Source organism: Tyto alba, unplaced genomic scaffold (genome assembly GCF_018691265.1).
Source record: "Tyto alba isolate M040663 unplaced genomic scaffold, T.alba_DEE_v4.0 Super-Scaffold_27, whole genome shotgun sequence".
Taxonomy (NCBI): domain Eukaryota; kingdom Metazoa; phylum Chordata; class Aves; order Strigiformes; family Tytonidae; genus Tyto; species Tyto alba.
The window spans coordinates 1183015-1199555 of NW_024881301.1; the positions used below are offsets into that span (position 1 = coordinate 1183015).

The 16541-nt window shown below is 35.6% G+C and overlaps 1 protein-coding gene across 5 annotated transcripts in view; it reads right to left on the reverse strand.

Annotated features, from left to right (window-relative positions):
• SNTG1 (syntrophin gamma 1) overlaps positions 1 to 16541 on the reverse strand; it is a 347402-nt gene that overhangs the window by 53472 nt on the left and 277389 nt on the right. For all 5 annotated transcript variants that reach the window (XM_033001088.2, XM_033001087.2, XM_033001090.2 and 2 more), the window contains one exon: positions 97 to 213. In XM_033001088.2, coding sequence (XP_032856979.2) covers positions 97 to 213 — 117 coding nt within the window. The remainder of the gene's footprint in view (positions 1 to 96; positions 214 to 16541) is intronic.

Genomic DNA, 16541 nt, shown 5'->3' on the forward strand with positions numbered 1-16541 from the left:
ATCAGTGACATCTCATTGTGAAAGCTTGGTACATATTACATTAAATTATTTAATTTAATAACATTTATTCTCACTAAGCATGAGAAATATACTTACTGGAGGTGCTATAAATTTATACAGGGAAGATCCCCTCAGTGCTAGAAACTTTGGTGTGTACATTCGATCCTGAAGGGAGTCTTGTTCCCGTTCTTCTGTCCAGCCCATGTAGACTATCTGACAGAAAAATCAATAGTGTTGACAACTTCCACAGACACTTCAAATGAATCGCAAATATTTCATGCAAGTAAGATGATGCCTGTCATATTTTACATAGCTACAAACCTTGAACTACTGGGATAATATGGTGTATTGGAAGTTTATTTAAAATCACGTAGCTGTATAAAAGATGCCTGTTATGGCAATCCAAAAACATCAGAACAAATATTTATTGTACTAGCAACAACAAAAAAGCTAAACCACATACTCAGTGGATGTTAAAGGTCTACTAGCTCATTAAAAGCTCCCTGAAGTAATTCTATACACTTGCCAACAGATCATGTCAGAGACATATTATGAAAGTGAAATGTAAGGAACTATCAGGCAGGAATAAAAAAATCAAGTAACTGTTGTTACACTGCAATGTTAATATAGTCTCCCCATACAAATTCACAGTTATGCATTAAACAATATGAACTTACAAATTTTATTTCCAAATAATGACAAGCTTTCTTTTTTTCCCTCTGAAAATCCCTATGTAGGTGTTTTGAACATCCTTGCTTAGAAATAGAAAATTACACAGACTGTTTTCAGACACTATTCTGAACAGACTTCGTCTAAAACTAAGAAGTAACCAGAATGCTGTCAACTCTTACCATTACTTGATCTTCTGACATAGATGTATGAACTAGAACTTACTCAAACCCATTTTAGGATCTAATTCCCTACCTATCCATCTATTAAATTTGAGTAATTTAATATCAAATCCTTAAAGAGTAACAGAGTATGAGTCACCACTACACTGACTTCTGGAGAACATCTGCAGAGTGAGTAGACACATGATGCAGCTTTTGATTAATAACCATGCCATGAGTAATAAAATACAATTTCCAGTATGCACCGGTACACTAATGCTATGGAAAATAGATCAACCCATATTTCATACAGTGCTGCTAATGGAATAGATCTATTTTTAAATCTCTTTGTGGTACTGATTTCTACATTAACTACGCATGGGGCATTCTCTGTCTTAAATGTCAGTAATGAACAAGGAAAGCAGTTTACAAAAAAACCCTAGTCATATTAATAGTCAATGAGTTAGTGTCTAGGGTTTGAGTGAGTGGTGGGGTTTTTAGTAGCAGGGGAGGGGGCTACAGTGGCCCTTGTGAGAAGCTTCTCAAAGGTCTCCTGGCTCCAAGTCAGACCCACCTCTGCACCAAGGCCAAGCCAATTAGCTGAGCCTCTGTGATAACGCATTTAATAAGGGACCTGGGAGGACAAGGTAGAGTTATGTGGAGGAGTTGCAACACCTCTGTGAACACCAAGGTCAGTGGAATAACAGAGGAGGAAAGGGGGTAGGTGCGCTGGAGCTGAGACCCTCCCTGTACCCTGTGGTGAGACAGCAAGGCGGCCCCCCTGCCACCCATGGAGGTCTACAGTGGAGCAGGTACCAGCATGCCGTCTCAGGTGACTACACCCAAAGGAGGCCAGGACGCTCTGGGGGAAGAAGCAGCACCCGCTGTTGTAATTCGGCGCAGGGAGGATTGCAACCTGTGGGGGTGTTCCACACTGGAGCAGCTCAGGAAGGGCTGTACCCCATGGGAAGTACTCAAGTTGGAGAAAGTTGGTGTCCCACACAAGAGCAGCTAGGGAAACGCTGCAGCCCATGGGAGGGACTCAAGTTGGAGAAAGTTTGTGGAGGACTGTCTCCTGTGAGAGGGGGACCACGCTGGAGCAGGGGGAAGAAGTTCCAGAACTTCTCCCCACCTAAGAAGGAAAAAGCAGCGGCACTAACTGCAACCCCATTCCCTGCCCCTGAGCCGCTGGGGGAGGAGGTAGAGATATCGGGAGCAGAGCTGAGCCTGGGGAGAAGGGAGGGGTGGGGGGAAGGTGTTCTCAAGATGTGGCAATGCTTCTCATTGTTCTACTCTGTTAAGTGTTGTTGTGTCTGTAATAAATGTATCTTCTTTTTTTCTTCCCCTAACGAGTCTGTCTTTTGTCCATGACTGTAATGCGTGATTCATCCCTCTGTCCTTATCACAAATACCAAGCCTTTGTTTATTTTCTGCTTCTCAGCGCTGGGAGCAAGGGAGGAGTGAGAGGCTGTGTGGTGCTCCATTGCCCTCTGAGATCAACCAGGACAGTTAGTAAGTTTACCAATGGTATAAATTTACCTAAAATGAATGTTTGTACTGCATTTTTTATCCTTCAAGATTCTGTGTGTCACATATTTAAAGAAAAAAAAATTATTTACACAAGTCTATTTCATTACCGTTGGGAAGAGGAATTTCAGCAACAGTTCATGGACTATACATTAAAATAAATGGGGGATGATGTCTGTTTTTTTGTTTTGGTTTAAATTTGGTCTTGTTTTTTAATTCTTTTTCTGTTGGATTGTATTGTAACACACTGAAAATTAATGACTTCTTCAAATCCCCATGTATGAAATCTACAATATTGCTCTCCATCACAGTTTATTAGATATTTTATGGTCTATAAACAGAGACAGGGAGAAGGTCCATTTCTCTAACACTTATAGTGAGACATCAACATTTAAATATTTTGCCAATAGCAAACACTAATGCTGTAATATAGTCTTGGGTCTAATGAATAACATGTGTTTAAGTATCTCCTGGTTTGGTGATTAAACAAGTTTATAAAACTCAAAAAGGAGACAGAGCTTTACCACAGTACTCAAGAATCAAGCAGAGTTATCAACACTATACTGTCATGCAATAACTAAAAAGGAACGTTCTCTGAAATCTCATTCATTCCTGAATGAAGAAATAGTCAGGAAAAAAAACAAAAACAAAAACAAAAAACAGGCAGATACAGGAAGGGAAGTTTTAAATTATTTCATTTCAATGTTTATTCAGATTTCCCTAATTTCTGCTGTTTTCTATGTTATTCAATGCAGGATAAGCATGGATCCACATCCCTCTGACTTGGTAGGAATCTATAGAGCTCGGTGACTGAGAGGGGCTACACAGAAGAGTAAAATTAGTGTAAAAAATTGTACTACTGTGTGCAGAAGTTTGGTGTGTTTTCCTCTCTGTAACTGAAAGAACATGAATGATCTCTAATTTATATAAATTGATACATCTATGCTTTCAAATTAATTAAACTGAAGTGATTTGGTTCTATCCTGACTTGTTTCATTAAAATCAGACACACAGTACAATATCATCTTGCCTGATGATATTTAATATCACTGTAGCACTGTATGCAATCTGTTTTCTGTTAGCATTTTTCACATTCTTCATTTCTACTTCTATTCATCAGAATAACAGGATACAGTCACTCATGATGAGTAGATGTATTGATATTTCACATCTGATTGCCTTAGTATTAAAGCAGCCATGGAATTTAAGGCAATTGCTCTTTCAGACATTTCTCCCTTCCCTCTGTAGATCATGAGGAGAAATTAGATTGATTTTTCAGACAACCTGATGTACCAAGTTTTTATTAACAAAAAGGCATTTCTCTTTCAGACTTATTACCTACTATTAAACATACAGAAGAACTGGTAAGCAAAGGCTGTATGATTATAATTGGGAACACTTACGAAGTTGTCTGAGTGCATGTGCATAGTCAAATGTGGGGACTGAAATAGCATGCACTAAATTCTGGAAAACAGGTCAAAACTGAAGAAAGAGTTGATAAATATTTTACTTAAGTGTTCCTAAAGTGGTCTCAGTTTATCTAAACACACTGAATATGTGAAGTTAGATAAAACATAGTAACTTTCACTTACTAAAGCTGAGAAACTTGAAAATTTTTCATTTATGAGGTAAGAGGTCATGTTCTTGAGACATTTATGTTACTGGTAAACATTCTGACTTCTAAAAAAGCTTTGACTATGAAAAACTGCAAGAAAATTAATTATATGGAAAGGGATCTTTAACTTCCAAACTAATAGTTCATGTGTATATAAGTATTTAAATAGTGGATAAATATGAAATTTGACTTGTGAGTTTTGGAACATATCTCAATGCTGTACATGTGGACTTGGCCCAAAATATGGAATTTCACGAGATTCCATATGGACAGAGATGTTTACAACAACAGACACATGATGAATGGAAATAAATGTGAATCACAAACTGACAGTGCATATCAAGCCCCTTTATAAAGTTAAAAACTAGGTTAGTTTTTTAATCTTAGAAAAGTTTGTCTAAGTTGTTATAAACCACTGATCATTATCAACAAACGTCATGGTGGTAGGGAAAACAGATGCTATTTGCGTTAACATTCCACTTAAAAGATAATTTTTGAAGTATTGGTTTCTAATGCATCTGAAGTAGCTCATTCTTCAAAATCAAATGGCGACACAAATTAGTTAACTTAGTAGATGCTGGTTCAGTAACAAAGATTCAATAAGTTATTATGGTTTATGAGTTAAATCATCTACAATTTAACAAATCTATATCTAAGTGATAAATAAAACAGGACACTGTTTTCAATCAAAAATCCATAATCTCCTGATTTAGTACGTACTTAAATCACACAGACAACCTAATCGAGCAAGATAAATTGCCATAAATTACCATGTTTCATATCAGTCCAACATATTGTTAAAATGACTTTAAAAGCCTTGATTTTCAGAAAGACTTCTCCAGAGTTTTTACACAAATTTTACTATATTTTAGGAAGAATAGTAAGATAAAAATACAAGAAAATTTCCCCAAATGAAATGTAAACTGTATGTGACATTAAATGAGTGAGGTGATTCAAAGATCAGAACAGATGAAATGACAGCTTTTTATCTTGGAATTCTCACATTCATACTCATACTATGTGAAACAGTGCTGTAGGGCAACAGGATAAACATGGAGTCAGAAGACAAATGAGTATGTCAGACAAAACAGGGCAAAAATTATGAGGGATGAGGAACTTAGATAATGCTCTCTACCCTATCTACCTCATATCATTTTCTCTGTATGGTAGTCTCAAATTTCGTTATAGTCAATTGTTAGAAGAAAAACAATAAAACCACACTAAAATGGAATATAAAGTAATCGTAATGCAATCATTGGCAAAAATAGTCCTGTATTTAAAAGGCCTAGAATTTTTATGCTGAGTAAGAATTTTCTTTCAAAGTCAACAGCAGAACTAAGCATATACAATTTTGAATTAATGTTAGAAAAATTTTGCTCTACTGTAAATGTAATCAAAATATCTCATATCCTATCCTTCAGCTTTGTGAAAAGACTGATAATCTTGCCATAATTTTTTTTTTAAATTCCTGTGAATCATTTTCTATTTTCTACACAAAGTCCACTAAATCAAGGCAGTCTGTATATGAGAAGTAATCTCAATAAAACTGAAGACAAATGCTAATGAAAGGTTATTTTACATGTGCTCCAGATTAGATTTAAAATAAAGCCTCATTTGCTTTGTTATGTTTTGTGGCAAATAAGCATCCGTAATGGTCAGTATTTTCCAGAAAATTATGCCATGAAATTAATACCAAAGGAACAACTTTGGCAAATATCCTCTTTGACTTTCATATCTAATTGTCTCAATTTAGAAATGAACTATTTTTGCTTTGAATTGTGGATGGGTATGGTCCTGGGCAACCTGCTCTAGGTGATTTTGCTTGAACAGGGTGGTTGGGCAAGATGACCTCTAGAGGTTCCTTATGACCTTAACCATTCTGTGGTTCTGTGAAATAAGAAAAATTGTTAATGCATAAACCCAGAAAATGATTGTTTGCAAAATATTTTCCCCCATCAGTTCACCTCTGTCATATCTCCTCCTTTCTATCCTATGTGCTTTAGAGGTATCACTGACAAAGATCAATTTCATATTTTTGAACCACCTACCTACTAAAAGATTATTCAGTCTCTAAGCAGTTCACTTATTATTGGACATTATAAAATTATTATGGTAGATTATAAAATTACACATTTATTTTATATCACATAACTTGATTTCCTTATTCACGTTGTCATCTTGTTACCAGAACAAGACTAAGTGTAGACTTTCTATTTGTTTTATGTCCTGTTCTGTATTTAAAAAAAAATCACACAAAACTTAAGGAAATATTTAGGGGCCTTAAAGAAAACAGTACCAGAGAAAGCAGAAAATACTTCTTAGTTATGGAATATGACTTTTCCCTTACACTCCAGACACCTGAAAACTGATATCAAAGACTGAAAACAAGTTTTGTTTTCTTAGCATACAATATCATAGTCAGAGTGAAGACAATTGTTCACGATAACAAAACTTGCTTGGACCTCTGCAGACATCTTTCTCTTTGGACAGCACCATTTGAAAAACATGCAGTACAGTTTACATGACATCCAACACCATTCCATGAGAAATCTTAGCAGCTATCCACTGAGATCTACCAGATCTTATCGGAAATCAGGACTACACTGACTGCTTCATACCTTCCCTCCCTTCACAGATTTGAAAAGTGATGGCTACATACGGATACAGGACAGCTTTCTGAACAGGTAAAGATCTGTACTATGCTTTTCTAGGTTTCTCACAATCTTCTTCTTGTTGTAATCTACTAATTGAGAACAGCATTTTGTCTCATCCATTCAATTTTCCATCTGATATTACATGTTAATAGCTACAGTTTATTTCAAAGCACTCATTTTACTTATTTAAGACTTCTAAGTATCTGTTAATTGAAATAAATTCTTCTAAAGACAGAGTTAATTTGCATATTAATTGGGCAACTGTGTGCCTTTGTCAAAATCTCAACGTTAAAATTTGGGGGGGGGGGGGGGGGGGGTTGCCTCCCTTAAATTATTCAAGTCAATGAACAATTGCATGTATTTAAAATTCATTACAATTTGGATTTGTTCATTTTAATAGAGATGATTAGCATTTAGAAAGTAAATCGCTCTTGTGTTAAGACTTTTTCCAAGAAAGACCGTATGCAGCTATTTAAAAAAGATAGATTTGGATGTAAACTGCAGTATTAGACACCAACCTCTATTAATTTGTGGGTGCGTATGGAATTACTAGAAGAAATCAGTACAAAAATAGCTCATGCTAGTCCTGGCTTGCAGGATATTGACTGGGTAAATAAAAAAAAATAACCATCAACTAGGTTAGCTAGCCAGCAAATGGTAAACCCCCTGAATTGCACAAGAGATGTGTACATTCCACATGGGATTGAGTTAAGCATTTTCCTCATTAATAGGTATGGTACCTAATGGTGAAAAAATCTACCTTGTGTTACCTAGAGTGATCGCCTTCCCCACTTGAATGAGCCTCCCTTCTTCTTGCAGAGACTTCTGTTGTTCACCTGCCGCATAACTCACCTTTGGAGCAATTTAGCTCATCCCTGAGCGGCTTCACTGGGCTGCCAGGTTTATCACTGGGGAGATGCAGTCCAGCTGCCATCACAGGCATTTTACAGCTGGCCTGAGAAGCTTCAGACCTCTGACACTCTCAGCAGAGCAGCTCTCAGCAAACTCTTTGATAATGAGCAGGTCTCACATACATCCTGACTAAAAAAAAAATTACTATATATCACGCTGTCATTATTCCCCCCTCTTTTTGCTATTGTGTAACTGCACTCAGTAGGATTCTGGGGGTTTTTACTGGGAAAAACATTTTGATATATGATCATATTTGAATTCCTGCCTGTCCATTTTCACCTACTGAATTTACGAGTAGGCACAAGGAGGGCTGTAAATTTTAATCCAGGATAAAATTTCTGGGTTTCTTGAGGATTTAAACAGATAACAGTGTAATACAGAAAGCTCAACACTCAGATGGCAATAACGTAAACATAATCTATTTTAAAGCCTAGTAGATTGACTGTGTTTAGGACTTATATTTTGACTAATGACTTTTTTTTTTTCCTCTTCTAAATGTACACAGCATAAGTGTAATGTATTTTTCAGGAGCTAAATACAAATGGGTCAAACAAAAAAATATTTCAGATCATCAGGCTGGAGGGCATGGCCTTTCCCTTCTGATGAACCATGTGTCACATTCACCTTTGTCACCTCAGGTTAGACTACTGAAACATGCTGAATGAAGAAAAGAACAGAATATTACAAGTCACTAGACAGTGTCTTTCAGACTTTTGATGGTGCCACTGAGAAAACAACTGACATACTTATCTTTCTTAAGGTACCAGTGTGAGTGAATCACTTATGGAAACATTTACTATTATTCTTAACTCACCTCAGGAGTAGTTTCCAATTAGATTTCAATGACTGATTCGAGATATCGTTTTGATTTCCATTTTCTGTTTCTCTGAAAAGGACTGGTAAGGAGAACTTGGACAGGACTAGTGCAGCTTAGGCGATCTGGCTGTCTCTGTGAGATCGTGCTACTCGTGCAGCTGCTTTGCAGACATCCTGAAAGCCTGCTAAATTTCTGCTTATTGAGCTCCATCCAAAGGAGAAAGTAACAATAAAAGTGGAAGAACCCCAAATTCACAAAATGAGTGGTGCAGCTATATACATGTAAGCATACAAAAGCCTGTTTAGACTTAAAATACTATATTTAAATACTTCAACCTCTGATGAAACCACCATCAAAATTCTATGGAATAATGCTATTCATGGCTACAGAGTGACAACTACTAGGGAGCCAAACTTTTACTTTCCATTCTTAGACATTTAAATTGCAATACTTACAAATTGATGAAATAGTTATTCATGTTTGGAAAACCACTTCTGCTATGTATACTGAGAAACAATTATTTTCTGTCTTATATAATTAACAAAAGAAAAAGACTTCTGCAAGCATAAAGTGTTCTTAAGGCTTTCTCAGGGATCTCAGAGAACATAATTACTACCCAGAATAATAAATATAAATAAAAACACCAAAAAGATTTGAACAAATTTAGACCAGAACTAGATTGCCCTTTAGTAATTTGTTCATTTTTTTCAGAAGTCAATGCATGTAACTGAAAGAAGAAGAAGTGATTAATAGGTGAAATTTTATTTTCAACAATACAGTTTTCTACATAAATCCACTAGTTTTCAGCTTTCATAACCAATGTTCTGTTAATGAATTGTTTTGAATGAAGAGAGTGTGACTGAAGAAGTAGGAGTAGTGACATGGGTTTTATTTCCTTCCTTACAAGTACTATGATTTTGCTGTGAGATAGAAGGTCTAGGAAAAGTCAACTGGTGGTTAGCTAACTTTTTTTTATTATGAAAATAATTGTTAAATGTTCAAGGAAAGTTGCTGATTTCTAAGAACTCACAGCATTAAGTGATGGACTATACTATTACAACAAGCTAAAACACTATTTGAATCCATTTCACAATCACAGAAATGCACATAATGAAGCAAATATTAGAGCCAATTCAAAAATAATAATATATATAATCCTTCAAAGATTAACAACTACAGCAATCAGGAACATGATGGCAAGTGATACGTGACACTGCTGGGTATGGTGTAGTCATAATTTCTCTACAACCATAAATGAGGATAGATGTCACTTTTAATCAAAGCTAATTACTCAGTTTTCTTATTAAAATTTCTGGACATCAGTATCTCCAGCAACTGCCAATCAGTGCACAGCAGAAAAGTTTACAAAGAAAAGGGAAATAATGAAGAAGTCTTATCTGCTGGTGGGTTATTAAGAAATAACTGAAGGCCACACAGCTCTTCTATAGAACATGAAAATCTACAGATGAGAAGTTTTGGTGCATCTGCAAAATGTCTTCGGTGGATCAACATTACTGGTGCCAGTTATTAACAGGGAAACAAAACAGCAGGCAGTATAAAAATTTTTTATTCAAATCAATAAAGAATAATCCCTAAGGTAATTTTATCATTCATTAGCTATACCAAATAATCTTTTGTCTAATGAAATCACAGTTTCTGAGACCATTAAGCAATATGTCTAATTAAGCTTCATTTCTAAACAGAAAATTATAGTTTTCTTCATCTATAAAAAATGAACAATGCAGTAAAACTTCAGTCTAGATTTCAATTAAATTCGTATCATGTAATAAAAAATTGTAAACTACTCCATAAATTTGACATGTATGGATAACACTATGATTCCTTCCTTATCAGAAACATCAGACCATCAGACAACACTTATCCTCCGATCTTTCTTTAAATCAAAGTGTATTTCAAAGATATATATATATATAAAAAGAAATTATCGTAAGTAGGAGGAACAGAACACAGAATTATGAAAGCAAGATATTTTCACAATCATTTTGGTCATTTTTTATTAATCACTATCTTGAATAAAATCTGACAAAAAAGACTTTGCTTTTGACAATATAAAATCAATTTAAAAACTGTAGACAACCACCAACTCTATCACATAGAAAAAAAACACTAACTGAAAAAAGTTGAAAAAATGCTTCTAAAATGTTATCAGAAACATATTTCATACAGAAACACCTAGCTTGAACTTTCTTTTTTGTTTCAAGTAATTCTGCAGGTCAATCGAATTACTTGAATGCTATTATGTAATCAAACATGTATCTATGCTTATTTCATACTTCCTAGCCCCATATAATCTATCAGAGTATGCTGAAAGCCATAGATTTTTCTTTTCTTTTTTTTTTTTTTTTTTAAAAGGATTTTCAATGGATATTGAATGACTCATGAGGGCTACGTTTGAAAAAATTACAGTTGAATGGATAAAATTTGCAGCATTTTAATGAAGAGGTCCAAAACAGTATTCATCTTCCATTACAGCTAAATAGATAGAACATTATGGGTCACTGCTTTTCTCTTCCATCTGCTTTCAGAGTTTGAACTTTCAATCACAACTGCCTGAAAAATAAACTATTTTTATTAAAAAAAAACCCAAAGTATTCTGCAGCTGAAATCCAGAGTATGTACCTTACTAGACTTACAGAAATATTTATTTATTATGTCTATATTGTGACATTATGGCAAAGACATGATGTATCAATGTACCTTTGATGTCTCTTAGTACTTGAAAAATACTGAATTCAATTATTTCTCTTGGCTAGAGAGGTTAAAAAATCTCTGTTCTTAAATATATTCAGTACTTGACTGGGGAAATCCTGAGCAACTTGGTTTATGTTGGCCATTCTCTGAGCAGGATTTTGACCAGATGACTTACAACAACTCAACCAACCTAAATAATTCTGTGATTATGTCAGTCTTTGATCTCAAAGCAGTCATATCTCTCTTGGAATCTGTTTTAAAATAGTCCTGATTTACTATTCTTAGCAAACTAGCTTCCGCATTGTTTTTATAACAGTGCCACATTATTCTTTGGTGACACGCACAGTATTACTTTCCAAATGTAGCAATTCACATTTCATAATCCATTTGTAGCTGTCGAGGATTTTCTAAATTCACTCATTTTATATCTACCCTAATTTTCAGTGAGGCACGGAAATTTCTTACTGCAAACTTCCATCCTTAAAATACACTCTAGAAAGGAATTTTTCGTACAGACTGCTTGCAGGTAAGGCACCCTTGAGATTGAAGACAGTAGGACTCTTCTATTGCTCATAAGCAGCTACTGAGAAATGAAAGACGAATCCTGTCATCCCTTCCCAGTTATTAACGGGAGGGAGGGTGGGCAGGGGAGAAATGGTTATGGTTTGTGAAGGACCCTGATATTCAGTGGGGATTGAGGAGGAAGGGAAAGAAAAGGTAAGAAGTCAGATGAGAAATGAATAGAGTTGCTAAATATCTTGAAATTACATGAAATTCAATTGACTTTTTAAAATAGAATATAAAAGCTGGCATGTAAAGGACTAAAGCAATGATGTATAACTTGCATTCTTACACATTCTTAAAGTAAGTAAAAGTCTTCCTAAATTAATTACTAAGAAGGAAGGAGCAATGGGTCTACTCTGAAACCACTTTAAGTATCAGTTTGCAATCAGTGGTATCCAAATGCAACTGGGTTGAGAAAGAGAACCAGACTGCAGTCTCATTTTGAAAGACAGCAATGCAGAGGAAAACCACTGCTAAAATATCTCCTCCAGGAGCTAAGAAAAACCTTAGGAGATGATTAGATTGAGAACATGATATTCAGTATATTCTACATAATATTCTTTTCAAGCTTCTCTTCATAACTAACTTTTTAACAAGCTGATATTTTTGCTTTGTTAGAATAAAGCCTGGTTTAATTTGCCTGATGTTTAGATTTAAACTAGGGTATCCTGAAGGATCTTTTGCTGGTCATATGCCAATAGCTTTTGTCAGGGAGTTAGCAGTAGAGTCCATAACATTTATTGAACTCATGTTGCACTTTATTTTATTGACAGTGGGGTGACACCTGTCAAAAGTTGACTTGTCTCTGTCATCTTAGTATTTTCACGGATTTTGCAGCTTCATTGGAAAAGCTCAAACTTTAAGGAGTACTGGGTAACAATTATTTTGTAATATCAGAGTTTTCATGAACTCAGGCACTTTTTTTTTTTTTTTAATGCAAAGTGTCTCACCATCATGAAGAACTGAGGGATACAACCCATAAAGGATGGACCTGCCTCAAAATTAAGATTGGGTCCCGAATTCTTGAACTTCAGTCTTAAGGTGCTGAGGCTCTGTATCCACAGAGAGCTCTACAGAAGAACAGGCAGGCTCCTTTGTGCACAGGGAAGACAACATATAAAATTTGCTGTGGGTGTCACCTGTGTGGCTGAAGAAGAGATCCTGATGGAATAGTTCAAGGCCCTGTGACGAGTGGACAGTGACCTACAGGAACTTTATTAAACGATCAATGGCTGTAAACTCACAACACTTAGCCAAAAGTCTCTCCTCTCACAGAGAGCATCTTTTCTTCAAGGCCTTTTTGCATAGTCTCAGAGGTCTGGAACCTTTTTGCATACTCTCCTTTGCCACTATCTGGAGTTGGTTTTGAACAGCAGCCTACTTCAGCAGGAGGGGAAGGAGAGGCTGCCATATTATCTCGCCTACCACTGTTAAGGCAGGCTTGTGGGAGCAATAGGTTGGAGTGATGAGTGACTATTGCTTTTATTAAGCGAGTATTGTGAACAGTAGTCTGTTAAACCAATAATGGGAAGCAGCATGACTTCTGGCTGGATATTTAAAGAAAGCAGCTAGAAACCGCATACGGTTGCATCTTGATCCTGCTGGACTTCGGGACTACTTGGAGCATGCCTGTTGGATCGGGTGACTCTGGACACTCAGCACTTACATGTCACCAGAGCCATCAGGTATAGACCTGTTTTAGAGAAAGAAATCAGATGCCTGTCTGGACCTTGATCAGAAACTTCTGGCCACAGCATCACCCACCTACTGCTTCCAGCCCTTTCACCTCTCCGGACCTGCACCGCTTTTCATAATCATTCTTCATAAGTAAAGGTGGACTTATTTTGGTTCTAAACCCAGCATCACTGAGAAATATTCCATCAGGGAAAATGTCTATTGTTAAATAAATAAGTATTTTTTCCACTTCTTGGCTCCTGAGAATAATTTACCTATGACGCTGTTAAATTTCTATTTGCTGTGTCATAAAATAGGATGGGTTTAACAAATCTTGTTTCCTGAAATAGTAAGGTTGGAATCAAAAGTTCTCTACTGTGCGAAACATAACAGATATTGCTTACTAAACAGTGTCTCCTTACCAGGAAATATACTGTTTAAAAGTGTCTTCATGTTATGACTTTCCATGGGATGTTTCCACATTTTCAATTGACTGCATTTTTAAACATTTTCCATCAATTTTCTTGTCAGTTTTCCTTCAGACATTTTTAGTGATTAATACTTCCTGGGGTTTTTTTTTTCCTTCTTCATTTGTCGGTAACCCATAAATTGTCAGTTGTTTTGTCCTATTTTACATATCAACTATTTTCTGAAATTCAGGTGGTGACTGTATCATCAATACAATGGACTATGACCGTGATAAAAGGGAAAAGACCAACAACCATCTATGGCTCACAGAATTCCATTTAGCCCCTGTTCTTAGAAGTTCAAGAAACTAAATATTTTAATTTCACAGGGTATATGAAGCACCAATCATCCTCATAGATGTAAAATGAGTGAGAAAAAATGAAATGCTTATTCACCTCCCTCTTAAAGTAAACTGTAATTAAAAATATCTTCCTTAATCCTTTTTAGTCCCATGTACCCCTTCAATAGAAGATCTACAGTTAAAGTATATGCTTCATTGATTCCAATTAATTTATTTAGATGATACAAATCCCCAAGGAATAATGTGTGTATAGGCTTACTGAACACATTTATTCTAATATACTAAAACTAATGTTATTCTTAGGAACTTTATACTCGCTGCAATAAAAGAGATATTACAATAAAAAAATGCAAATATTTTTATTTCTAGCCTCATCCTCTAATGAAATTCCAAAATGGACAGACAGAACAAATTTATATCTGGTAAACTATGGATATTAACAATTCCTGATTTAAGATGAGGTTAGTAAGGGAAGGAAAAAAAAAGTTTTCCCTATACTTAATCTTTCTAAGTATAACTATAAGAAATACATGACCTATATCATGGATATGGTGATTCAATTTCTCTCCTTTTCTTACTTCCTCTGTTTGTTACCACTTTTCATGAATTAGTCAGAAAGCAGAGGTATAGGACATACGCATCAATCAAGGAATCTATTTCTAAACAAAGATGATGAAATTTGCTTTGTGTCCTCCTGTTTTGTTGGCCCATTTGGATAGTAGCTAAAAATCCTGTCCAACAAAGAAATACATGGAAAAGAGGTAAGTATTTATTCTATTAAAATAAAAAATGGCCCTTTTAACATTGCTACTTATGTTTCCAGTCTCAGACATCATAAATATCCAACTGCCCTCAAAAATCTGTCTTTTAAATTGCAGGTATCCCTTTTATTGTCCTATTTATCTTACATGTTCCATTTCCTGGATAAGTGGTAAAATATCAAATCCAAATATGTTTAAAGACTTAAAACAGGATTTAATTATGTTATGCATATAAATAGAACACTGGGATAAAATTATGCAACAAAATCAATCCCTTTGATTCCTATTTAAATTCAGTAGTTTCTCACTGTCTGACCTCATCGCAGATACAGAATTCTGGGAAGAACTGCGAGTGTTTCTCCATGTTTAAGCTTAATGACAAAGCAGGAAGCAATGATTCCTCTGCTTAAGTCTGCTGGGGGGCGGGGCTCTGATTCAAAACCCTGGATGCATCCAGGCAGGGTCAAGTTTATTCAAAAAATGTTAAGATCATATTGTTGCAAAAAGTAGCAGCTGAAGGGAAAGCCTTTATTATGGCAACCTAGCAATTACAGCACTCTCAAAGTCAGTGCATCAAACCTGTATCTTTCATCCTCTAACATAACCCTCTAGCTAAAAGCTGAAGTATAAAGCTCCTGTTGAAACTATGACACTATATAGAAAGACACACAAGACCTGTGGGATCAGAAAGTGGCTGATTTCGCAGCTGAGAGGACTGTAAAGCAAGGTGAAAAATCTGGTAAGAACATTTTAATCTGGTAAACAGTATAATGAGCTGTCCACTTACCAGATGAGTACTTTTAAGCCATGACTGTTGCCCAAAAATAGGTATAAACATATTGTTTTGTAAAGTATATGTATATATGTATGTATGTATCTGTCTATCTAGAGCAGAAAGTTTCAGTAATTTCTTGGAAACAGTCTTTGTGAAAGCATTCAGAGCTTTGAACCTGCCATGAAACTTCGACTTAGACCCCTGAGCCCCAAAGTAAGAAGGGCTCTCCGGCTTGTCCCTGTGAGCTGCCCGATGGAGTGCTACACCCCACCTGTTTTGGATCTTACCCCAATGGTTCCGTGTTCGTCCAGAACCAAATGGGTAACTGCTACGCATCACATCCTTCCCTGCAGATTCCTAAATCTTTCCTGTAATCTACCCTTGAAATGTCACTAAAATATGTACCATACCTAGTAACTCTTCTTCCAGTACCAGAAAATACGTAACATTTGTTCACCTGTTTATCAATTTAGGATTCCACCTAATAACGTGTAGTTGTGGTATGTTTCTGTTTATTTCACTCAATTTTAAATGTCTACAATAGAGCAAGGTGTTTAGACTCCCCTCATTCATCTGCTCTATTTAAGCGTTTAGCAGAGAATAAAGTACTTTCGTCCCTGTATTGACTAAAGTTTGAACATAGATCTAAAACAGATGTGGTCGCTAAATTTGGTCAGGCAAAACTTACCATTACTGAAAACAGTTTTCAGGGAGTGACATTAATATTGCTGAGAAAAAATAGCCAACACTTGTTACACTAATGAGTTAGTATTAGAAAAAAAAAAATCAAGAAGATAAATGAGAAAAATATGTAAGTGAGCATGAAATCTATACTTGAGGCAAAACTGAATTTGCTGGACATGCAGAAATGATTTGATACAGATCTTGAGACTTACAGTTTGAGATTTAAGTAAGAACTTCATCTAATTAC